Raw genomic sequence first — 24,799 nt, 5'->3', positions numbered from 1 at the left:
TGCAAGTCACAAGCAAATCTCAAGTCTTAACCTTCAAGTCTCAAACAAGTCCCAAGTTACTGTGGTGAAAAGCAAGCAAGTCAAATTGAGTCCCTGCTAGAAGTCAAGCAAGTCAATTCAAGTCATTTATTTTGGTCAAGTCACAAATCAAGTCAAAATAATGATCTACCCCAATTTTCACCTTTAAATCAGTTAAAAGTCAGTGGTCAGGAAAGGTTTTGTTTTATTTTCAACAATAACAAAACTGCTTAGTGCTTTTTTCTCAGCATATTAAAGAAACACTTTGAATGCACCTGGGTGCCAGAAACCAGAAAGCAAGCTACTCACTAGGGGGGGGGGGGGGGGGGGGGACCTCTGGGTGAGTCTAGGATGGAAAAGGACCTGGGGGTACTGGTAGAAAACAGGCTTGGCAGTGGCATGCAATGCCAAGCCGCTGCAAGCAAAGCCAACAGAATACTGGGATGTATAAAAAAGGGGATTCACTCCAGAAATAAAGAGATTATTCTCCCACTCTACAAGACTCTGGTCCGGCCACATCTGGAGTATGCTGTCCAGTTCTGGGCACCGGTCCTCAGGAAGGATGTGCTGGAACTGGAGAAAGTCCAGAGAAGGGCAACAAAAATAATTAGGGGAATGGAGGACATCAGCTATGAGGAAAGACTACAGGCATTTAACTTATTCTCTCTGGAGAAGAGACGCTTGAGGAGGGATATGATATCAATGTACAAATACTGTACTGGCAACCCTAGCATAAGGAACAAACTATTCAGAGAAAGGGAATACAATAAGACACGTGGCCACTCACTAAAACTAGAGGAAAGGCGGTTTCACCTTAACCACTTTACCACCGGAGGATTTTGCTGTCTTACGTATGGGCCACTTTTTGCGATTCGGCACTGTGCGACTTTAACTGACAATTGCGCGGTCATGCAACGCCGTACCCAAACTAAATTTACGTCCTTATATTTTTCACATTTTTTTATATGAAATTCCCCCCAAAAAATGTAAAAATCAAAATTTTTTATCATTTTAGGCAAATTTGTTTTCTGCTACATATTTTTGGTAAAAAAATCGCAATAAGCGTATTTTGATTGGTTTGCGCAAAAGTTATTGCGTTTACTAACTAAGGGAAAGATTTCTGTAGTTTTTGGTGTTTTTTTTTTTAACGAGTAATGGCGGCGATCTGCAATTTTTTTTGCGGGACAGCAACATTGCGGCGGACAGATCGGACCCTTGACTGACATTTTTGACACTTTTGGGGTTACCAGTGACATTGCTACAGTAATCAGTGCTATAAATATGCACAGTTACTGTAAAAATGACACTGGCAGGGAAGGGGTTAATTTTATTGGAGAGGGAAGGGTTAATGTATGCCTGGTGCTTACTGACATGTGTGGGGGGAGGTGACTATGTGAAACAGGGACAGATCGCAGGTTCAGCTACGCTGAACCCTGCAATCTGACCCTGCCTGTCACTTAGGCTGCATTCACATGTCAGCTTATAATCGCGGGCAGAACCGCCGCGGTTCCGCCCGCGATTCGGAGATTTATTGCAAATCGCGGGACGCCTAGCGTTGCCCGTTGATTTGCAATAGCCCCCCAAACGCCGAGTGATGTTGCCGCGATTTACGCCCGCCGAATCGCAGCAACATCGCGCAAACAAAATCGCAGGACGCAATACGCTCCAAAGAAGCTCTTGTACTTTTTTGGAGCGTATTGCGTCCCGCAATTTTGTTTGCGCGATGTTGCCGCGATTCGGCGGGCGTAAATCGCGGCAACATCGCGATTATAAGCTGACATGTGAATGCAGCCTTAGGCGATCCGACTGCTTTGTTTACACAAGCGGGCGGATCTCCAGACTCGATTCCCCTGGCCCGACTCCAGCTGTGACTGAATACAGCGGGAGCGAGCCTCCAGCGGCGCGCGCGCGCCGCCGAGAAGGGGAGTGTCTGGCGACGTAGGTCTACATCGTCAGACCTACAAGAGCCACTTTGCCGCAGTAGAGCTCTAGTGAGCAGCGGCAAAGTGGTTAAAATACGCAGGGGGTTCTTCACTGTGAGAGCAGTAAGGATGTGGAATTCTCTTCCGCAAACAGTGGTATCAGCAGGGAGCATTGATAGTTTCAAAAAACGATTAGATGGGCACCTTAAAGACCACAACATACAGGGGTATACAATGTACAGTTAACAGCAAACACACACACACATCATAGGTTGAACTGGTTGGACTGATGTCTTTTTTCAACCTCACTAACTATGTACTATGTACTATGAATGCCCAAACAGCTCAAAATCCTTCGTCTGGTCATGTTTCAACACCACACTCACTAAAACATGTTGAGTATTTTCATTGTTAAACAACCAGTGTCCTAAAAATCAGAACACACTGAAGTGTTTTAAGTGACTGTGGTGTCAGAAACATAACAGACACATTCATTTGGCTTTAACACATCTTGAGAAAATGCAAATATTTAATAACTTAAAAAAGTAAAGTCATTTCGAGTCATATGTCTCAAGTCAAAGCCAAGTCTCAAGTCAGGATTACCAAGCCAAAGTCAAGTCGAGTGTTTTATTAATTTTAGTCAAGCACTCAAGTCCTCAAACTGGTGACTAAGTCCCGGTTCACATTTGTGCGATGCGGGAACGCTGCAAATATGCAGCATGATCCCGCATCGCATCCGCACCTCTGGCAGTTCACACTGCCAAATGCGATACGCAAGGGGTGTCAATTAAAAGTTAACGACACCCCCAGTTGCGATCGCATATCGCAGTGCAATCTGCAGGTTCGCACAGAATCGGATCACACTAGTGTGAACCACTATGTGATCCGATTCTGCTGCGGATGAAAAAAAGCCTCATGTGCGTGTTTATTACGGATGGGGTGCGAATTCAGCCATACAAAGTGTATGGCTGAAATTCGCACCGCACATGAGATCGTATGTAATTTAGGAGCAGTGCGCTCCGAATTATATGCGATCCCCGCAATCGCACAAATGTGAACCGGCACTGAAGTCTGAATTAAGTCATGTGACTTGAGTCTCCCACCTCTGGTGTCATTATTACAGTAACAGTGCATATTTTTAACACTGATTACTGTAGTAATGTCACTGGTACCCCCAAAAGTGTCAAAAATGTCAGTTACATGTTGGATCTGTCCGCCGCAATGTTGCAGTCCTGCTAAAAATCGCTTTTTACTACTATCACCAGCGTTTTTATCCAGCATTTTTTCCAGCGTTTGTTTTAGCTTAAAAAGTGTGCATGGAGCCTAAAGTGGGGTACACACTAGTAGAAAATCTGCCGAAAATTCCCGCCCGATGTGAAATCGTCCGATTTTCGCCTAGTGTGTACTCAACTTTCAGCAGCCGATGCCGACATTTTCATTGAAAAAAAAAGGAGGGACAAACACCAAATTTTTTTTCGTCCGTCCCCAGACGACCGATTTTCGTTTAATGTGTATGCAGTACGTCCGTGAAAAATTGGATACGAAAGACCGCGCATGATCTGAAGTTGCTGACAACAAATGTGCCAAAAAAAAAGAAAAATCGGACGAGAAATTTCGTGAACATTTATGCACTGTCAACTAAAAACGGTAATGAACGCTGAGAAGATAGAGAAAAATCGGAGGATATTTCGTCCGATTTTCGTCAAGTGTGTATTTTTACTGAAACGTTGCGTTTGACAAACATAAAAAAATGCACCAGCCACCATTTTATTCTCCAGGACGTCTTCTTTATGAAAATATACAATGTTTAGGGGTTCCAAGTAATTTTCTAGACAAAAAAAAAAAGAAGAGATTTTACATGTATGTGAGAAATGACAAAATTGTTCCTGCCAGCAAAGTGCTGACATTCTGTCTGAGGTAATTCTACAACAGATTGGTGTTCACCTCCCTGACAGCAATCTGCTCCAAGTTGTGTCATTGTCATGAGTAGCAGAAATTGTGTTGTGTGGAGGAGACAAGGCGCTCCTCACCCCCCCCATTCCTCGTCTCCTCCTCCTCCTCCCATGTGCCCGAAACTCAGTACTGCCACCTCCTGTGTCCCCGCCCCTTCTCCCATCCCATCCCAGGCTCCCCCCTCCCTCTCTCTCCCCCCTCCTCTACTCCTCACACAAGGAAGAAGGAGCTCCAACATATCCAGCCTGTGACCGTCTCCTGTCTCCGCTCCTAGCCCGGACACCGCCGCCGCCATGAGCTGGGGCACGGAGCTGTGGGTGAGTGTGGCCTCTCCTCACAGGGAGCGGGAATGGGGGGGGGGAAGCCATTGTTTGCTGGGAAGGAGGGAGGGGGAATTGTAGGTCCGGGGTAGTATGAAGTCAGTGCTGGGACTGGGAGGTGACTCCGCCGGTCGGGTCTGTGGTGTTCTCTCAGCTGACGTCATACTGACCTCCCAGGTGTGCTGTGTACCTGGACACACCAGTATAATGGAGCCCCTCATTGTTCTCCTCATATGTGCAGGCTGCTGCTGCTGGAGTGCCTGCTACTCCTCTCCCTCCAGACCTGTCTGTGTGTGTATTGTGTGTGTGTATCATTTTATTTCCTCTCTATATAGGATACAATGTGTGCAGTGACACACCTCTGAGCTCACTGACCCCCCCCCTCTTTTTCTTGTGTTGTGCTCCTGGCAGTATGTAGTGTAGCCCCCCCCTTTCCCGGTGTAGTTGTGTGGTCTCATTGTCCCTATGTGTGTGTGGTATGGGTGTCGGGGTGTGCACACACATCCAGGTGAAGGGCAGCTTTTGTTCAGCAGACAGATCACACCCTTTCTTTCTTTCTTTCATCTCCTCTTCCTGTCCTCAGCCAGGGACACTCACTCTTGCACAGTCCTATTTTCTGCTATATCAGTATGATAGACTCTGTCATAAGAAGAATACTCAGTGAGGTGTGGATCCCGTCAACCCCCCCCCCTCCCGGTCCCGTCATTGCCTCCCATTCTTCTCTCTTTTCACCCTCAGGCGGGCAGACAATGCAATGTGACACAACAAACCAATCCACCGTCTAATCACTTTGTAGCGTGCCTGGTTTCGCTCTCCTTGTTGCTATTGGGAGACAACCAACCAATGTTGTTTAATTCCATACTGAGCTACTTGTCATAAAGAAAAAGAAGCCAGAAGGTTGTGTATGTTCCTCCAGGGGGAAAAAAAAAAGGATCCATACCAAATTATGGAGCCAGGGCCTCCATGTACCAAATAGCAGGGATTCCCAGGGGCTTGTCAGTGATGCATTTCTCCTGATGCTTGTTGGCCCTGAGACACTGGCTGCTTCCGTCATGTTTAAGGGCATTTAAATGTCTATCTCATCCCATTGTGCTCAGGGTGATGTAATAAGATTTGGTGTTGTAGAGGCAAGGCTTGTTCATATTAAGATCCTTGGCATGAAAGTTTATCTGTAGAATCCAAGTAGAGAGTTTATCGGTGACAGCACACCATACGCTTCCTACAGCTAGTGACTGGGGGGGGGGGGGGGGAGGGGGTAGTCACATCTGCAGGAGGTTTAAAGTGGATCTGAGCACAGCAAACCAAAAACCTAATTTAAATCATTTTCAGTATTTCCCTATCCATCCATGTCTCCATGCTTTATTTTCTCAGGAAGTCACTTTTTGAAAACTCCCCTCTAGCATATCTGGCTGTGACCATCTTGAGCAGGGGTCAGGAACCTTTTTGGCTGAGAGAGCCACGAACACCACATATTGTCAAATGTAATTCCGTGAGAGCCATACACTATATTTCAGGGGTCGGGAACCTTTATTTAAGTAATGAATTGCAAAAAATGGCCTGGTCATTAAGGGGGTAAAACTTTCCAGGGCTGAAGTGGTTAAAGGAGCTGAAATATTAAAGCGGTAGTATCCCGCTTTTTGACACTTTTACCTACAGGTAAGCCTATAATAAGGCTTACCTGTAGGTACAAATATCATCTCCTAAACCGGCACGGTTTAGGAGATATTTACAGTGCATGCAGCCGCTCGCGCGAGCATGCGCTCTGAAGGTCCGGGGGGACCTTCAATTAAGTTGCCGGGAGCTTGCCGGAAAAATCACTCCCGCGTGCATGCGCGGGAGTGACGTCATCGCAGCTCCGGCCAATCATCGTGCCGGAGCCGCCTCTTCTGGCCAATCAGCGCGCCGGAGCCGCCGAACCTGGAAGACGACGGATGACGAGGGATCATGGCAGCGCCCGCAGCGATGTCCGGGGGTCCGTGTCGGGGCTTCGTTTTAAGGTAAGTTACACATAATGGGCTAGTATGCGATGCATACTAGCTCATTATGCCTTTGTCTTGCAGGTTTTTTTTTTTTATAGGGTTTACAACCGCTTTAAAGTTGACTTCCCCTGTTCACACTAGTGCGATTTACAGGGCACGACAATGTAAAGGAGAAATAACCTTTAGCGCAAACAGAAAGTGGATGTGTAACCCATATGTGCCAAAATGTCAATGTCTGGGGAAATGTTATTAAAAAATTCCCCTGTATATACGGCAGGCCTGCAGCACTTCTTTAGTGAGGGTATTGGGAGCCTCTGTAAACTGTGAATAAAAGATAAAAAAAAAAAAAAGGTGCAGGCTAGCCTATATTTTTTTTTTCTGTGCTTCCCTGTCTCAACTTAGTTATTATTTCAGGTATTTTTATATAGCGCTGTTAATTTACGCAGCGCTTTACATATACATTACACATTCACATCAGTCCCTGCCCTCAAGGAGCTTACAATCTAAGGTCCCTAACTCACAATCATACATACATAGTAGGGCCAATTTTATACAGGATCCAATTAACCTCCCAGCATGTCTTTGGAGTGTGGGAGGAAACCGGAGTACCCGGAGGAAACCCGCACAGGGAGAACATGCAAACTCCAGGCAGGTAGTGTCTTTCTGAAAGAGTATTTGCAATTACTTGAGACAGGGGAACCACAGAACACAAAATATTTTACACTGACGAGTCTGACTGACCTGTCGCTTCAGGACCTCCCTCGGTTCTATGCTGAGCCCGCGCTACCGCCTGGTGAAGAGGGAGGTGGTGGGTGGAATAAATTTAGTAGCGAAGGAGGAATATGACCATTGCCCTTGCTCTCCCACTGTCACGTGACGACGCTGACGTCCTGTGACATCACTGGTTGCTAGACGCCAAGCGGCATAATAGCAACCAGTGTGGCCGCAGCGCGCAGGCATGCACTTGACTCTGGGCTAATAATCTTATACTCATGGCGAGCCAGATGGAGCCATCAAAAGAGCCACGTCTGGCTCGCGAGCCAAAGGTTCCCCACCCCTGATCTTGAGTAAGGGCAAATGATTTGTGTAGAATTTTCTTCCTGGAATTGCCCTGTCCTTAGCTCAAGCATCAGGCAGGAATACTTGAGCTGAAAAAACCCTCCTCCCTTTCTGGAGACTCCTGGGATGTATGACCTCATTTGCTTAGGCAAGAAACCAGGAAGTAACTGAAGAAATGGGGAAAAAATAAATAAAATCCAGTAAATAGGATATACTTTTCCATCTGTTTACGAATGCTAGCAGCATGAGGATTAAAAATAATCAATGTTGATTGGGAGAGTAAAGTTCCACTTTAACCAGTGTAAACATACACATGCACTCACATGGTAATGGCATTATGCCAAGCAGACCTGGAGAGCGCCACTCATTATGGGGTACAGCGGTCTCATGGCCAGAAAAACTCAGCTCAGCTACTAGAAACAGTTGGCAGGTACATCCATCCTCTGAGGGCACTCACAGATGTAGAAATCATTACCCAATGCTACATACGTTTCTTAAAGACCATCTTTTTTTTATTTTTTTTATTAATGTAACTTCTGGTAAAAAATCCAAAGTGCTCCCTGAGCCATAGATTCTCCAAAGACGTCAGGCTATGCAGCCTATAAGCAAGGATACGGTCAGAGTGAACACACGTGGTGAGGAGCTTGGGATGCTTGTACAAAAAAAGGAAATGAATCCAAGACGTGTCTGTTCATTGAATAATAGTGGATCTTTATTGTAAAATTTTTTGGCTCCGGTACGATTTTAAAGTTATGAAGGCACAAACTGGCTGTGAAAGCTGTATTGGATATTATTGTACATTCCACTGATTTCCACTTTTACCCAATTGTACAATTAAATTCTCTAATGAGCTGAATGCTGCCTTATGGACATTACTGGAAAACACTGATCAAGTCCTACAAAGAGCCTGATTTGGAGTTGGTCCTCTTGCCCGGCAGCCTAGCAGCTGTGAACTTGCTGGAAGAAAACCATATCTGGCATCGCCTCCTGAGCCAAGTCAACGCTAAAGCTAACCATAAATGTTTTTTAGTGGTCGGGCTTTAGGGAACAACTAAACCAAAGAAATCAGATTTTTTTTTTTTTCTTTTGACAGTCACATTTTTATAACTTCTCTGTGCTAAAGTGGAACCCATCTCTTGTATCACGGTAGAGCTGCGCCAGTCAGACATTTCGATTCTGGATTGTAAATTATTTTCTTCTTGGATGTTGTCAGAATTAATTTGTTCTCTCTTATCTGACCCAGCCAAGGTTACAAGTAGAGATGAGAGAATCTGTTAGCTGTCATCTGTAAACAGTAGGTCTTATGGCTCCCTGGTTCTGGCTTGCATAGCTTGAAAGTCATGGCAGCGAAGCACTGGAGCAATAACGCTGATGGAGTCTTCAGTGAAAGAGAACGAAGAATGTTTTAGAGGCCAACACATCAAAGATGCTTTGGATCAGAGTTTCGCAACTTTTTAACACAGAGGAAACCTTGAAATAACTTTACACTCTCTGGGAACACTTGTTAATAATTACTTTATCTACAGCGCAGGGTACATTGGTGTAGTGATCACTGGGCAGAATGTTCCTTGTATTTTTTGGTCATTGGTAATAATCCCCTCTTACAGGTGGCTAAAAAGATCATTGTTAGGGATTACATATCTCAGAGGCAGAAGTAGTTTATTATTCAAGGAACCCGTAGCAACCTCTGGAGTAACTCTAAGATTCCATGGAACCCTCATTTGAGAGAGGCTGTTTTAGGCCTTGTAATCTGGAAATCAACTGAAGTGCCAAAGGATTTACTTTTTACAGTTCATCCCTAGCTTTTCTCTCAATTGCTTGCATGTGTGATTAAAGCACGCCTAATTTTACAGTGTGCCTGTTTTGTTGAACTTGACCTTTTAGAGGACCCAAATATGCCTGCTTGTAAGACCCCCATCACATAAGTGTGGATGTTTTGGATCATATAAATACAGTTTTTTGCTTGTAGAGCAGTAATTATGGAGGACGGCTATAGACAAGTGATGGACAGACCACAGTGAGAAGTACTTTGAGACAATATGGTCATATGGGTAAACCTGAATGTTAAGTGTTAGACTCTTGCAAACAGCAGCTTAGGCGTATTGTCTGAAATGTGTGGAGCCTTTTCCTATTAGGCAAGTGCTGTTGGTGTCCACTATGAACATAGACCTGTGTGCACCTTTTGGCTGTGAAGACAAGGTGGGTTGGTCTAGGGTTAATTACCATACATGCCCATAGAAGATTATTGACTGATTCAGTTGATTGGGAGACATTTGTAGGGCTGGCCATAGAGTATGTCGCCCCCCCCCCCCCCCCCCAATCGACACAGTTAATTTTGATAGGGGGGCAAACCCTCCTGTGGAGCTATTTTGTTCTCCTGGCACAGGAAGCAATGAAAAGGATATCTATCTAAGCCTTCTCCCCAACACTATTCTAAGAAACAAAAGGTTTGTCTTTCATTTTTATTTTTTGTTATTCGCACAATTTTGAAAGACAAACATCCAAATGTACCAGATTTATTTATATGTCCAAAAGATTATAGAAAGGATAAACCTGTAGATTGAAGCAGTGGGCAAATCATAGAAGCTGCCTCTGGGAAAGCTGTAACACACACCTAATGGGGGGTGTTTCACGTATCAAAGGGGTTAATAGATGGTCTGTAAGCCACAGCAGACTTCCCTTGCAGGATTGTGGGCCCAGAATAGGCTGATGGCAGAAGATTTGTTTATTCTAGTGAACGTTGTGATTTCTGATTTTGCTCAGTTATCATTTTTAGACCACCCACTGGTGCCACCCCAATCCTAATGAATGTTTTGTAGTTTGGATCCATGTGGGGTACATGATTCTGTTCTCGTTCAGTGTGGGATTTTTATTATTTACAGATAGAACATCTTGTGGCCAGAATGCTGGATAGTGTCTTTTCAGGATACGCACCGTCTGCTTTTGTTTAAAGTCTATGTGATGATTCTGTTTCTGATCTGTTAAAAAGGCGTTGTCATATATTACTGTACAATGACAAGTTTTGTGAAGGATAACAAAGCTGTGTGTCAGATGTCTTAAATCGTGATTATATATTCCATTCTATAGTGTGTCAGATTACACTTTAACACTGTTTATAAGGCTATCAAAAATCCAAAACCAGAACAAAAATGTTTATTTCAGCTGTAGGTATCTATAAAACCGGTCACAGTACAAACATTTTAAAATCATGACCAAATTATAGGGGATGCTGTTGTAGATCTCCCGAAAAAGCCAATTACCTGGCTATTATACTAACTCATTTTCCTTAATGACCCAGAACTATTATGCATATACAGCCTTAGAAAAGACAGAGTAGTCTTTACCTTGGGGTCAGTAATTTAGGAAACGTGCAGGAATTACAAAAAACAATCAATCATACTCATCTGGGAGGATGCATCATCAATCTGATGCTGCATATGTCTCCTCTAAGACTGCGAACTGAGGATCAAAGACTGCTGATCATTCAGTTCTCGGTCCTTCATTGAGCAGAGAGCGGCCACTGTCAGTCACTGGCTTTGTGCTCTGCCCTTCCAGCTCTCACTGGAGTGCTGGGCTGTGGAAGGGGTGGGAGTGGCTTGCTCAGGCTCTCGGCAGCACGCTGAGAGGCTAAGCCAGCTGCTTCTCATGCATCTGGGTGGATATCGGTATTAAAGTTGGAAACTGTTCAGAGCCCGGACCGGCTGAGTGATGTCAGTTGACAGCAAACTTTTTATCCTGCTGTCAGCTGAATACGGGTCACAGAAGTGCAACACTAAGTTCATTCCTGTGACCTGCAGAAGTAGGGCCAGAAAAAGGCCCTACTTTTTCCTTTTAACGCGGTTATGCAAAAAAGTCAGAATGACAGCCAGGCAGCTAGTATTTCTAGCAGTGTGTGCCACCATATTCTACAGGTGACCAGTAGAACTGCTGTCAAAACTATAAGCGTTCAACGGTGCATTATCTTAGTGTGCTATTTTAAAGCATTTTCATATTTGGCATGATTGCCTTGCAGTCCTGGTGTCCTCTACACACATTATACCAGTCCCGAGCACACCTGCGTCATCACTGCCAGCCAACCACTGTGATCCCTGCTTCTGTGCTCTGTGAGTACTCAGTGTTCCATGAGTGTTCAGTTAGTGCTCACACAGAACTGCACCATGCCTGAGTCCAAATACTTTGCCTCCAACCACCTTTTCATGCAGGCCAGGGCATGGTATGCTGTACGGTACAGAGCAATCACTTTAGTCAAGCATAGTACAGTATAATTTACCTAGTTCAAGCAATCCCTAAGTCTGACCTCTCCTCCAATCTAAATCCTCTAAAAACCTGTTTGTTTTTTTGTTTTTTTCCTCTAATTTCCTGTAATTATCTCCGGTTTGTAATTGCATGTGACTCTTAGTGATATTAATGGGAATGTGAAGATGTTTATATTTTTCTGAAGTCCCTCACCCTCTACTTCTACTACGGTTCCTTCTACTTCTAAGTGCCCCCTCAGCATGCTGGCTGCTGAGGGGGGCACCTGTACAAGCACGCTCCTGAGCTGGGCAGTGTGCAGTCATAGCCACACACAGAAATTCTCAGCCACACCCCCTTATTCCCTCCTCACAGAATTTCACTGACAGCAGCTGGAGTCTGTGTGTTTAGGGGGTGGTTTTGGAAAGTTTTTTTTCCACCTTAATACAGAGAATACATTAAGGTAAAAACCTTTGGAGTTTAGAATCACATTTCATTTTAATCAGCTTGGTGTGACAGTGATTATTTGTTTCCTGGCATCAGGAGAGGGCCAATTTCTTACAAGTTTATAGAGCTTTCTGGACTTTGTTCTTTCTTTTGTGTGTCTCTTCTAACCCGAAGTACAACTTGGTAAAAGTATCTACCGGTAGTTTGAACTATTTCCTTTGTAGAATTAGCAGTCAATGAGCAGCAGTCATTGGAAAAAAACAGTTCTAGACGTTTGTTTTTTAGAAGAATAGTTCAACCCATGCCTTATGAATGACCTAGGTGAAAAGTTTTATTACCTGGTGGCAAAATGACAATTCCAGTATCTGACAGGTTGAGAGAGAGAGAGTATTTTTTTGGCCACTAGAAAATCTTGTGATCTTATTGGTCAGCTTTGTGGCTAAATAGCTTCTTCAAGATATGTTCCTTACTTGGGAACTATAACAGTACTGTTTAGATGTCAGCACGTGTAGTTGCTTCAGAAAGGACCTCCACATCACGCTGGATGGATTCATTATGCAGATTTTCACCTGGAGCATGTGTGCACCATTTCCCATGTTTCCCATATCGCTGCTGATATTGAATAAATTGTGTATAAGATGATACATGTACTTTGGATATTTAAAGGGAAAGGATCTGACCATCATCGGCCATCCTACCCCATGCATATAATATTTTGGGTGAACAGGACATAGACTATAATGTGACATCTCATGATGTCCCTTAGGGTGGATATAAACCTGATTCATGATATTTGACTTAAGCACATATCTATAGTGTTTTCTTATCTCTCTCCAAAGCACTAAGTCCTGTGTCATTCTGCTGTTTTCATGTCAGAAGTTATCCTGATAACAGAGCAAGTAATCTGTCAACCAAGATAAACCAGGCTGAAATTTGTGTTGTGGAAGGTTGCTATAAATGGATTAGCAGTGAGCTTGTCTTGTCACAGCACAGCTCTGCAAATCTCTGCCTATACTGAGGGGGTTGGGGGGGGGGGGGGTTGTGCGCCTTTCCTCCAATCAGCTGTCTTGGCTGTATGCCAAGAATTCACTCCCAATGCTGATCAGGAAGAGAAAATCTCCAACATGATGTGCATTTTCTAAAGAATATATAAAGCTGAAAACGGCAGATATGCATGTAAAACTTTTATGTAGGGCGATTTTTATTTTTTATAAAATATTGTCTAGAAATCTGTCTATGGACAGTTTGACCTATGTCAGAGATAGTGGTAGACAAGTTAAAGTATCGCTTGTGCAAAAGATTTGGAACGGGGTTCTAGCTCAACCAGTAAATACATTACTTTTGCATGCCCATGCTAATTTGCCAAAATATCTGTAAATTTTGTTTACACCTGTGATCTAGGACACATTCATACTATTGCATTGTATAATTTCATGTGTGTGCACTGCTGTGTCATTTGTTCTGAATTAGAATTCCAGTGCATCCTATTAATATCCATGTGTGTTTGAATTAAGAGCAGAGGTTAAAAATGTAGGTCCGTGGTCTGCCTAATCTATGTGAGGATCCTTGCATCACAAGACTGGCTGGACAGAATTACAAAGCCTTTGTAGAGTATAACAGTTTACATGTGTGTTCTGGCCCTCTGACACTCCAGGTTACTCGATTCTTGGGCGTCACTTTACCTTTTCAGATTAATTTATTTACATGACAGTTAAAGGAATTGTAAAGGCAGGTTTTTTATTTTTTAATAATGCTTTCTATGCATTAAGATAAAAAGCCTTCTGTGTATCGCAGCATCCCCGGCACCCACTAATACTTGCCTGAGCCCCATCTCTGTCTAGCGATGTCCATTGGCTGCCCGGGACTCTCCCTCCTGATTGGCTGAGACACAGCAGCAGTGCCATTGTCTCCCGCAGCTGTCAAAGTCAGCCATTCAGGAGAGAGGGGACGGGCCCTAACGACAGCTCCATGTCTGAATGGACACACAGAGCTGCAGCTTGGCTCTGGTGCCCTCATGGCAAGCTGCTTGCTGTGGGGGCACTCGGCAGGAAGGGAAGGCCAGGAGCAGCAAAGAGGGACCCGAGAAGAGGAGGATCCAGGCTGCTCTGTGCAAAACCACTTCATTTGGCAGGCAAGTATAACCGTTTTAAAAAAAAAAAAATAAACTTTGCAATCACTTTTAAGCAGATGATATACACAAGAGTATATAACGGCCTCTGGCAATAATTGCATGTAAAATCAGACAGGCTGGTTGTACCCAAGTTGTTCGGTATAATTAGCCTGCCCATACATGGTTCAAATTTCCGCTAGTTCCTGCTGAACCAGCTAAGATTTGAACATCTATGACCAGCTTTAAAGTGGAGCTAAGCCCTGCTATGCTTTCACATCTGAACAAGTCGCCAACTTTGCCTAGGTTTAGAATGCAGTTTCCATGGTGCTGCACATGTGCTCAGCTGTGACGCCAGCCTGACAAGAAGCACCCTGGAGGCTGGGACAGTTATCTACAGAACTGTGTTAAGCAGCAGTGTAAAACTTATAAAAAAAAAATAGTGCTCCCGTCCTCCCATGCTTGTGTGCAAAGGAGATTGTGTGCTTTGGTCCAGCAAGCACGCAAACTGCGATCATCCCACACGTGAGGTATCGATGTGAACGTCAGATTATGGGCACTAATTCTAGCACCAGACTTCCTCTGTAGATCTAAAGTGGTAACCTGTAAAGGTTTTTAAAGCGTCGCCTATAGATAGTAAAATTTACGTCGTTTGTCAGGATTGCATGGGAATGCGCAGTTTTTAAGCGTGACATGTTTATCTATTCGGTGTAACTTCGTCATTTTATGTTTTACAAAAAAATTGGGTATGTGTGGTGTTGCATTAAAATTAAAAAAAAAAGGGTTCTTTTTCTTAAATTGCGTTTTTGAAAAAATCGCTGCGAAATTACCATGTGACGTAAAAAAACTGCAAAAGCCACTCCTTTATTCTCTAGGGACTCTGCTTTTTTAAAACAATCACTGTTTGAGGGTTTAAAGAAATTCTGTAGCAAAAAAAAAAAAGTTTTTTACATGTGAACAAAGTGCCAGAAAAGGCCCAGACTGGAAGAAGTTAAAATTAGGGTTTCTTATTTTATCTAGCTCTAATGTTCTATACAAACCATCATATTTTTGATCTGCAGGCATCTATAGTAGAACTGAAGCGATAGAAGGCCATGTATATTTTATAAACATCTGGCCACCTTACACATGTCCCTTTGTTTAGTTTGATTCGCATTGTAAAGCCCCCCAAATGTAAAGCCAAGCATTTCTCTGCCTCTCAGGGCTGGCAGTAACTCAAGGATGGAGCCTGACTTGTATGACCCGGTTACTAGTCTAGAACCCCCTGGATGTAATTTGAGTCGTACTCTACATCAGCACAGGATGTAGTGGATTACAGCCTGAGATCACTGAATATTTGTGAAGTGAATCAGAAGGCAGATTTGTGGTGTGCATGGATGTTCTTTTGTATTTTTTGGAGTTCCCTTTTGTTTCTAAATAATTGTTTGATAGCTTTTAAATAACGGCACTCTTGTTTTGCATTCCATAGTATTGTTGTGTAAACTGTCGCACATGATGTGAACGGTAAGGTTGAAGAATACAGATGTATTTAGCTGGATTCTAGCAGTGACAAATATTTCAACTTTCAACCTTCGTTGATGCGAAGGACAGGCTTGGTACTTTTTAGTTGCCATGGAAACACATCGTTCCAAAGCTGAGCGCACACACTGTGCATTTGGATGTTCCTAAGAAATGCCAGTATCATTTTGGGATGAGAGCTCATGCTATGCAGCTAAAGTGTGGAGAGCAGTGGATTAAGTACTCCTACAATGGACAATACGTACTGAATAGTTTCTAGATGTATGTATCGCACCGCTGGCTGAACTGACACAAATGAGTAAAAGAACAGTCACCTTATTCACAGGGCTGACTTCATTTATAATGGCAGCATCAAGTAACTTGATTTTCTATGGTTATTATTTTTATATTGCCAAACATCCCCCTTTCCTCCTGGATGTCTCTATCGACCACACCAGCTGAGCTTCACATGATCATGTTGTGCAAGTTGCATGGTTAGCTATCAACAATGTGGTGACCCCCTGTGTTAGTACATGGCTTTGTGACACTTGGAAACCAATTCATCTTTATTGATTAGCCCTGGGGGCTAGTAGTTTGGTATGGGAAGGCAGGTTCTCTTAGCACACTGGTCATCGGTAGCAAACTCCTTGCTTATTCTATGCCGAAAAGTAAAGCTGCTTATTGATTATAGTTGGAGCTCTGGAACAGGAGTTTTGCTTTCAGCTTTAACCACTTCTGGACTGGAAAGGTTTTATCCCCCCCTTTCCTTGATGACCAGGCCATTTTTTATAAAGCGGTACTACATTTACTTTAAGTAACTTACAATTGCGCGGTTGTGTGACGCTGTACCCAAATAAAATTGATGTCTTTTTTTTTTTTTTTTTTTTCCCCCACAAATAGCTTTCTTTTGGTGGTATTTGGTCACCCCTGTGGTTTTTATTTTTTGCACTATAACAAAAAAAAGCGATAATTCTGGTAAAAAAATAATTTTTTTTTTTTACTTTCTGCTATAAAACGGAGCCAATTTAAAAAAAAAAAAAAAAAAAAAAAAAAAAAATAATTTAATCATTTTAGGCCAATATGTATTCTGCTACATATTTTGATTACTACATATTTTTTATTAAAAAAAAAATGCCCAATAAGTGTACATTGATTTGGTTTGCACAAAACTTATCGTGTCTACAAACTAGGGGATAGATTTTCTGACACGTTTGGGGGGGACCAGTGACATTACTACAGTAATCGGTGCTTAAAATATGCACGGTTACTGAACTAACACTGGAAGGGAAGGGGTTAACACCAGGGACGATCAGAGGGCTAAGTGTGTCCCTGGGGATACTTTCTAACTGTGTGGGGGATAGACTTACTAGATGAACATAGAGATCAGTGTTCCTAAATAGCAGGAACACAGGATCTTTGTGTTCATCTGTGACAGAACGGCAGTCTGGCTTGTTTATATAGGCAGACCGCGGTTCTGGCTCTCCGGGAAGCGACTGCGGGTGGCCAGCTGACATCCTGATTGGCTCCTCCTCTGGCCAATCACTGCGTGCCCCTGTACAGGTATGTCGTTTCGCGCAATAGAGCCGACCTGCTGCAGTATATGTACTCTTGGCGGTCGGCAAGTGGTTAAGTAATACATTTCCAAAAAATCTTCCTCTGTTGTATTTTTACAGCTGCTGCTCTTGTGGCTGTCGGAATACCTGAATAGTGACTGCATCTGATTGGATTCGATTTTCCATCCCACTTTGATTTTCAGATTGAAATTTGGCAAGCCAGATGGTGCTGCCAGGTCCCCCATGATTCAAGTTTCAGATGATTCCTGCTGAATTGGCTGACATTTGAGCCGTGTTTGGCTAGCAAAAGACACCGGGCACAGAAAATTTGGGATAGAAATTTTATTTATAATTTCACATTTAAAGATTTAGCCAGAAGTTTACCTGCATTTCCCCTAATTCAACCTTGGTTTTAATATTTGTACACTTCCTACCGCCGCTGTTTCCTGCCACATAAATCATTCTTGAAGCTTTCCTGTGTTAAAAGGTATGGTTATAACACATTTTGTTTTGCAGACTCACTTGTATTCAGTTTGTTTGACAATCTGTTTTGCAGGTCAGTCATATACTAATCCTGCTCAGCCACTAACCATTCATGAAATCAGATATTTTCATGGGCTGAATTGTGTGCATTTATGCTTTTTAATGCTACATCTGCAAAAATCACATCCTGAGCCTTTTTGTAACCTGACGAGGCAGTATATGCTAGATACTATCCGTTTATGACTCTAGAGTTTTCCTGGCTTTTAGTAGTGCCCCAAAACACATTCACACTTGGCGTTTTGTAAATGCATGAAAATTGCACTGCACATATGTGCATTTATTGGTATGCAGGGGGTTAAGCACTGGCCACACCATGTTCCCACCCCCCCCCCCCCCCCAACCTGGGGTAATTCATTTTTCCCTGGGTTAGTCAGTTTGGATTAGGTGCAAGCAGGCGGTGATGAAACTTGTCTGAAGCAGACTCATTTAGTACTCATTACTAACCAGAAATCTTAATACGGTTTCTTTTGAATTTTTTGGACTGTGACTAATAACCTCTTGGTTTTGAGTCCTATTTTGTTGCAATGCTGACCAATAAACATGGGCAGGAAGCCCTTGGACCCCTTTCACACTTGTGTGACCTAAAAGTTGTGCGATTTTTGCCGCAATTTAGCCTGGACTTGAAGCAGTGCCTGTGTAATCTTGAGGCCTAAGGACCTCCAAAACCATCAAAGTCAGACCATAGTAATGCAGGAACTTCTTTGAAGTCGTTGCGACTTGGAAGTCGCACATATATGAACGGTACTCATTGGAAATCATGGAGTACGACTTGTCATGTGACTTTGCGGTCCCAAATCGCAGGACAAGTCCCACAAGTGTGAAAGGGGCCTAAAACACACTTGACACTTGGATTACCTCACTGTGAGCACGAAAGAAGCTGAACCCCACAAAATGTATGCGCGTGTGTGTATGTGTGCACACACGCTGTGCTTTCAAAAATGGAAGTGTTAATGGTTTATTTTTTATCCGTTAACAAAATGGGGAAAGTACATACAGAAGGGAAACTTAAATTAATATTTGGTGTGACCACCCTGTGCCTTCAAACCAGCATCAGTACTTCTAGGTACACTTGCACAGTTTTTGAAGGGACTTGGCAGGTAGGTTGTTCCTACGTTCTGAGGATGTAGGCTGCCTCAAATCTTTGTCTCTCTATTAAATCCCAGACATTCTTATGAGATCAGGGCTCTGTGGTGGCCAAGCCATCACTTTCAGGACTCCTTGTTCTTAATGCCGAAGATGGTTCTTAATGCCATTGGCTGTATGTTTTTGTCATTGTTGTACTGCAGAAATAATTTGGGGCCAAATGCACTCCTCACTGATGGTATGGCACGATGGATAAGTATCTGCCTGTATTTCTCAGGACACCATTAATCCTGACCAAATCCATTTGAGGAAAAGCAGCCCTAAACCTGCAACGAAGCTCCACCATGCTTCACCAGGCCAATATTGATTTGATTTAGATTTTTATTTTTTTTTCTGTTCGCTCATTTGTTTGTGTGTGTGTTTGTTTTTTTTTTTTGTTTTTTTGTGTGTGTATGTATAATAAAATCTATAAATGTATGCATTCTAACTCATGCATTAACTGCATCAATGCCCCATCTGTAATTACAGTGCCAAAAATGTATTCATTCACCCCTTGAAGTTTTCCACATTTGGTCATGTTAGAACCAAAAACGTGTTTTGTTGGGATTTTATGTGATAGACCAACACAAAGTGGCACATAATTGTGAAGTGGAAGGAAAATGATAAATGGTTCAACATTATTTGTAAAAAAAAAAAAGATCTGAAAAGTATGGCATGCATTTGTATTCAGCCCCCTTTACACTGATACCCCTAACTAAAATCTAGTGGAACCAATTGCCTTCAGAAGTCACCTAATTGGCAAATAGAGTCCACCTGTGTGTAATTTAATCTCAGTATAAATGCAGCTGTTCTGTGAATCTCTCAGATTTGTTAGAGAACCTTAGTGAATAAACAGCATCATGAAGCCATGGAACACACCAGACAGGTCAGGGATAAAGTTGTGGAGAAGTTTAAAGTAGGGTTAGGTTTTTAAAAAAAGCTTTGAACATCTCAGAGCATTGTGCAAGCAATCATCCAAAAATGGAAAGAGTATGACACAACTGCAAATCTACCAAGACATGGCCATCCACCTAAACTGAATAGATCCCAGTAGATGAAATTGGTCCTCTCAGATCCCCATCTGTCCAGCCACAAACACCAGTGGAGGTACAGGGGGTGTATACATATATTCAGTAACATACCAATGTTACCTTCTTTAATCACATTTAATACCAGTTTTCATCCACATTGTGATTGTGCATATTATGTTATTATATATGGATGCTAACTAGTGTAGCTGCATTTTGATGAATTTTATTCAATTATTCGATTGTATGTGTAACTGTGTTATGTTATTTTGAGCATGTAACTGTGGTGCATTTATCACATGGGTTCCATTAACCAACCCTGTTGGGGGTCAAATGGCAGTGGTACAAGAGGGAAGGGTGTATTATCACTGCCACACCCCTAGAGGGAGGGACTCCCGAGATCTGAGGGAGGAGGTTTGAGCAATGCATTGTTATTTAAACTTATGAGTTGGTCATGACACAGTGGCTCTGAGGAAGAGGCTGAGCCTCGAAACGCATCAGCCGTCTTAACACGAATATGGACTAACACATGAACTACTCCTGACACTGGAGCGACTGAGCTTGATATGACTATTTTCTACCTTTGTGAGTAGCCATTTTTTATATGTTGTACAAATAAAGCCTTATTGAGGATAATGCGCTAGGTCGGTGCGCCCCCTTTTTTTTTTTTTTGTTTTTACCTAAACTGACAGGCTGGGCAAGGAGAGCATTAATCAGAGAAGCAGCCAAGAGGCCCATGGATATTCTGGAGGAGCTGCAGAGATCCACAGCTCAGGTGGGAGAGTCTGTCCACAGGACAACTATTAGTCGTACCCTCCACAAATCTGGCCTTTATGGAAGAGTGGCAAGAAGAAAGCCATATGGAAGAGGAAAGCCATAAGAAGTCCTGTATGCAGTTTGTGAGAAGCCATGTGGGGGGTACAGCAAACATGGAAAAAGGTGCGCTTGCCTAAAATCAAAACAGTGTGGTGGAAAACGAACACTGCCCATCACCCTAAACACACCATCCCCACTGTGGAACATGGTGGTGGCAGCATCATGTTGTGGGGATGCTTTTCTTCAGCAGGGACAGGGAAGCTGGTCAGAGTTGATAGGAAGATAGATGGAGCCAAATACAGGGCAATCTTAGAAGAAAACCTGTGAGTCTGCAAAAGACTTGAGACTGGGACAGAGGTTGACCTTTAAGCAGGACCACGACACTAAACATAGAGCCAGAGCTACAATGGAATGGTTTAGATCCAAACATATTCATGTGTTAGAATGGCCCAGTCAAAGTCCAGACCTAAATCCAATTGGGAATCTGTGGCAAGACTTGAAAATTGCTGTTCTAGACGTTCGCCATCCAATCTGAAAGCGCTTAAGCTATTTTACAAAGAGTGGGCAAAAATGCCACTCTCTACATGTGCAAAGCTGGTAGAGACATATCCAAAAATACTTGCAGCTGTGGCTTTCAAGGAACTGTACCTAGCCCTAAAATGTCCTTCAGCCGCCTGCATGACATTTTACACCAAGCATTGTGCTGAAACTGGAGAATGGGGTGAATGGGTAATTTTTCCTTCTTGTAGTGGTTGCTATGGAGATTAGATTAAAGAAAGAAGCCTTGGTGTGCAGTTGTAACTTTGATCTAATGAAGTGTAAAATAGTTTGAGGTTTAAAGTCAGTTTCTAGATTTGACTCTAATTTATTGGCTGGGTTGACTACAATTTAGCTGTTTAATGTTGAGATAGCTTTGGTGGGAGTGTACCATGCGTGTGATGTGACAGGACCTCGGCGCTTGTCATCTGATAGCATAGCAGAGTGTTCCTTGCTAGCATTTTTATTACCTGCTCCAGCAGTATTTAGAGCCAGACTTGTAGCCTTGGTTGTTGGGGTACATAACAGGATCCTGTCCGAGACCTCTCAGCAAGTGAGTTCATAATAGTCAGATTAAACAATGGTCTGTCTTTGTCTGGAGTTCCTTTAAAAACTGAAGATTAGTGTATCTCTTCTGCCCTATCTGCCATTCGTAATACTTGTATTACGTTTCCACAATGTATTGTGTTCTGTGAATGGAGGGTGAGTAGCCAAATTACAGAATCTCCTCTGTCCATTCACAGAACAGAGAGTTTTAATACAAGCAAGATGAATGGTAGAGAGAGCAGGAGGGGATGGGCATGCAGTGCTTGGTGCTGTATCCCCCTTCCAAAAAAATCCCATAAACAAAAAAAAATGATTGAATACACAAAATATCCAGGGACATGCATCTCTGTGTGTATGCTTTACAGGGAGAGTCATACAGCAGATTCTGTCATTGATTTGGCTGCTGGTAGTGGCCGCACAGAACATTTGACACTCCCAGGCACAGTAAAAGCAGTCAAAACACATGCGATATGGGCCTCTGCGCCCGCATCAATGAGTGCTAACAGTGCAGCACAGGTAGAGAACACAGGGAATTAGCCCAAGATTTCTAGCAAGATTAACAGGGTGTGTGGTGGTTGTGTTCTTCTTTTTTTTTTTTTTTTTTTTTTTTTTTTTTCTTAAACCCGATATAACAAAACTATTTCTGGTTTAATTACCAGGACAATTGGAATCGAGCAAGATAAGTCCATTGTTATTTACATACACTTTAAAACTGGTCATACATGATATGATCTTCCAAAAGATTTGTAGACACTCCACTGCTGCAATGATGCAAGTTTAAAAATGAATGTAACATGTTTTGTCTAAATGCTCAGCGTGACTTGCAGATTTCATAATTGTTGGTCGGCATTTCAAAATCTTTAAAACAGCAAGGGCCCATTTACAACAGTGATGTGTGTGTTCACACCTGTTACATGAGTTGGTGTTGATTTTTATTAATTTTGAATGGTATCCCAGTGTACCTTCCTAATGTTCTTGCACTGTGATGGAAAAAATGGTGCATTATTGTTCCACTGCAGTGCTTTTAGACAGCACATTCATTTGAATAGCAATTGCGTTTTAAAGGATAAGTTCAAACATTTGGAAACCTGTTAACATGTTCTGCCCGATTTTAGGGTGTAACATGCTCTCCCAATGTAGCCGCCACCTGCTGACTCCCCCCCCCCCCCATCCTCCCTGTGGCAACAGTGCGGGGAGAAGTACCCTGTACTAGCTGTCACTGTTTGAAAAGAACGCAGCCATGCCACACAGCAGCATCATTCAGACACACAGCTCTGTGTCTGAATGAACTACAAGCCCTGACATGCTTGGCAGCTGTCGGCCTGTAGTTCTCAATGAACTATCACGGGGTGCTGTGGTAGTTCATTGAGTCTTCCTTTCAGCGAGTATCGACTTACCTGTATGGGATATATACGGGCAAGCAAATACACTGACTGTGTGCAAGAGACCTGCATGGTATCAGCCATCTGCTGATGGCTAGTGCAATGCTTAACTGGCGCCTACTACAAAAAATAATAAATGCACATTTTCTTTTTTTTATCTGCAAAAAATGTGCATTTATTTTTTAGGCTGGGTTCACACTTAAAGCGGAAGAAAACTCTGTCTCTCAAATGCTGCTTCTTAATAATGCCAGTGTAATAAAGCATTCCAACTTATTCTGCATTGGTAATAACCTCGTTCAGATGTTTCCTAATTATTTTCCAGTTTTTAATTCTTGCTTACCGGAAGAAGCTGGCGCAATGCTAGGTATTGCCTTCTGAGTCCGCAGTGCCCTCTGCTTCCGCCCTTTCTGTGTTTGCTAGCTGTAATCTCGCGCATGGGCAGTCCGCTGTGTGATACAGCCTGTCCCCGCTCCTGTGTGCCGTGCTGCGTGACACTGCAAGTCCCACAAATCTCGTGGGGTCTCGGTGCAGTGCGGCACAGAGGGGATGATGGAGCTACTGTATATTAATCAATGGATTCACCGCACAATGAGTGGGCCGTGAATTGAGGGAATTGCACGCATGCGCCACTGACTTCACTAAAATTACCTGGACAGATTACAAGAAAACCAAGCAGGGTAGGAGACCTCTGCACACAGCCACTTATACAGGGTTTTCTAATGATTTAAATAAGGAACATTTGTGGGGGAGAGTTTACTTCCTCTTTAACACAGATGGGGCTCACAGTAGGGGGCCCGGTGTGCCCCTGTTCTCTGTTTTAATGGACGAATTAGGCCCAAATTTGGATCTGAAACGAAGCAAAAGATGCATAGTACCCCTGTGCAATCCGCTTCGCAGCAGCCACCGAGATGTGTGAACCGACTTCATTGAGAGCCGGGCACACTCTTCTGTCATACAAATTGGATACAGGGAAACCCGATGTGAAAGGATCTTCAATAATTGTGTTTTTTTTTTTTTTTTTTTTTTAATTTATAAATGGATTTATGAAACTTGTAACTAAGTCTATTTGTAAATCTATAAATACACTCAAATAGAAGTCACAGGGAACATCTTGATTTAAATAATACAATTATTTATAATGTTCTCTCACACCTAGGTCTTAGCTTTAGATTAACAATAGTAAACTGGGGGTCTAGTATGGGAAGATACCCACACTAGACCCCCCAGGGTCCCATAAACATTAGGGTATTTTGTTTAGAAGTTTGAAGATCCACAACTTTTAAATGTCATAGGGCAAACCTTGGCACCCCAGATGTTTTGGAACTACATTTCCCATAATTCTTAACTACACTGCAGAGTGCAGGAGCATCATGGGAAATGTAGTTCCAAAACATCTGGGGTGCCAAGGTTTGCCATCACTGTCATAGGGGCATGACAGGTTCTGAGGGTGGCTCCTCTAATGTAACCTGTTCTACATTTTTTACAAGGGCTGCCAAGCAGTGACAGGGAGCAAAAAACCTAATTCCTCTACTTCAGGTGTGTCCAACTTTTTTTTACATTCCTGGGCCACGTTGAAAGAAGAGGAATTTGTCTTGAACCACACATAAAACACACAATAAAGATATGAGTAGGAAGTCAGGCAGATCACAATTCAATGATCACTGCTATAGATAATGTACCTATCTTGGTAATCTTCCTTCCTAAAACCAGCTTGATATTTGACATTTGAAAGCCCAT

General features: G+C 42.9%; 1 protein-coding gene across 3 annotated transcripts in view; it reads left to right on the top strand.

The window, feature by feature from the left end:
* The first annotated feature begins 4,078 nt into the window (after positions 1-4,078).
* Positions 4,079-24,799, top strand: part of FNBP1L (formin binding protein 1 like) — a 300,029-nt gene continuing 279,308 nt past the window's right edge. For all 3 annotated transcript variants that reach the window (XM_082265869.1, XM_082265868.1, XM_082265870.1), the window contains exon 1: positions 4,079-4,210. In XM_082265869.1, coding sequence (XP_082121995.1) covers positions 4,187-4,210 — 24 coding nt within the window. In that variant the 5' untranslated portion in view covers positions 4,079-4,186. The remainder of the gene's footprint in view (positions 4,211-24,799) is intronic.

The sequence above is a fragment of the Pelophylax lessonae genome, assembly GCF_965119305.1.
Source record: "Pelophylax lessonae genome assembly, chromosome: 8".
Classification (NCBI taxonomy): domain Eukaryota; kingdom Metazoa; phylum Chordata; class Amphibia; order Anura; family Ranidae; genus Pelophylax; species Pelophylax lessonae.
Note: the sequence above shows the minus strand (reverse complement) of the source record. Positions and strands in the feature narration are given on the sequence as shown.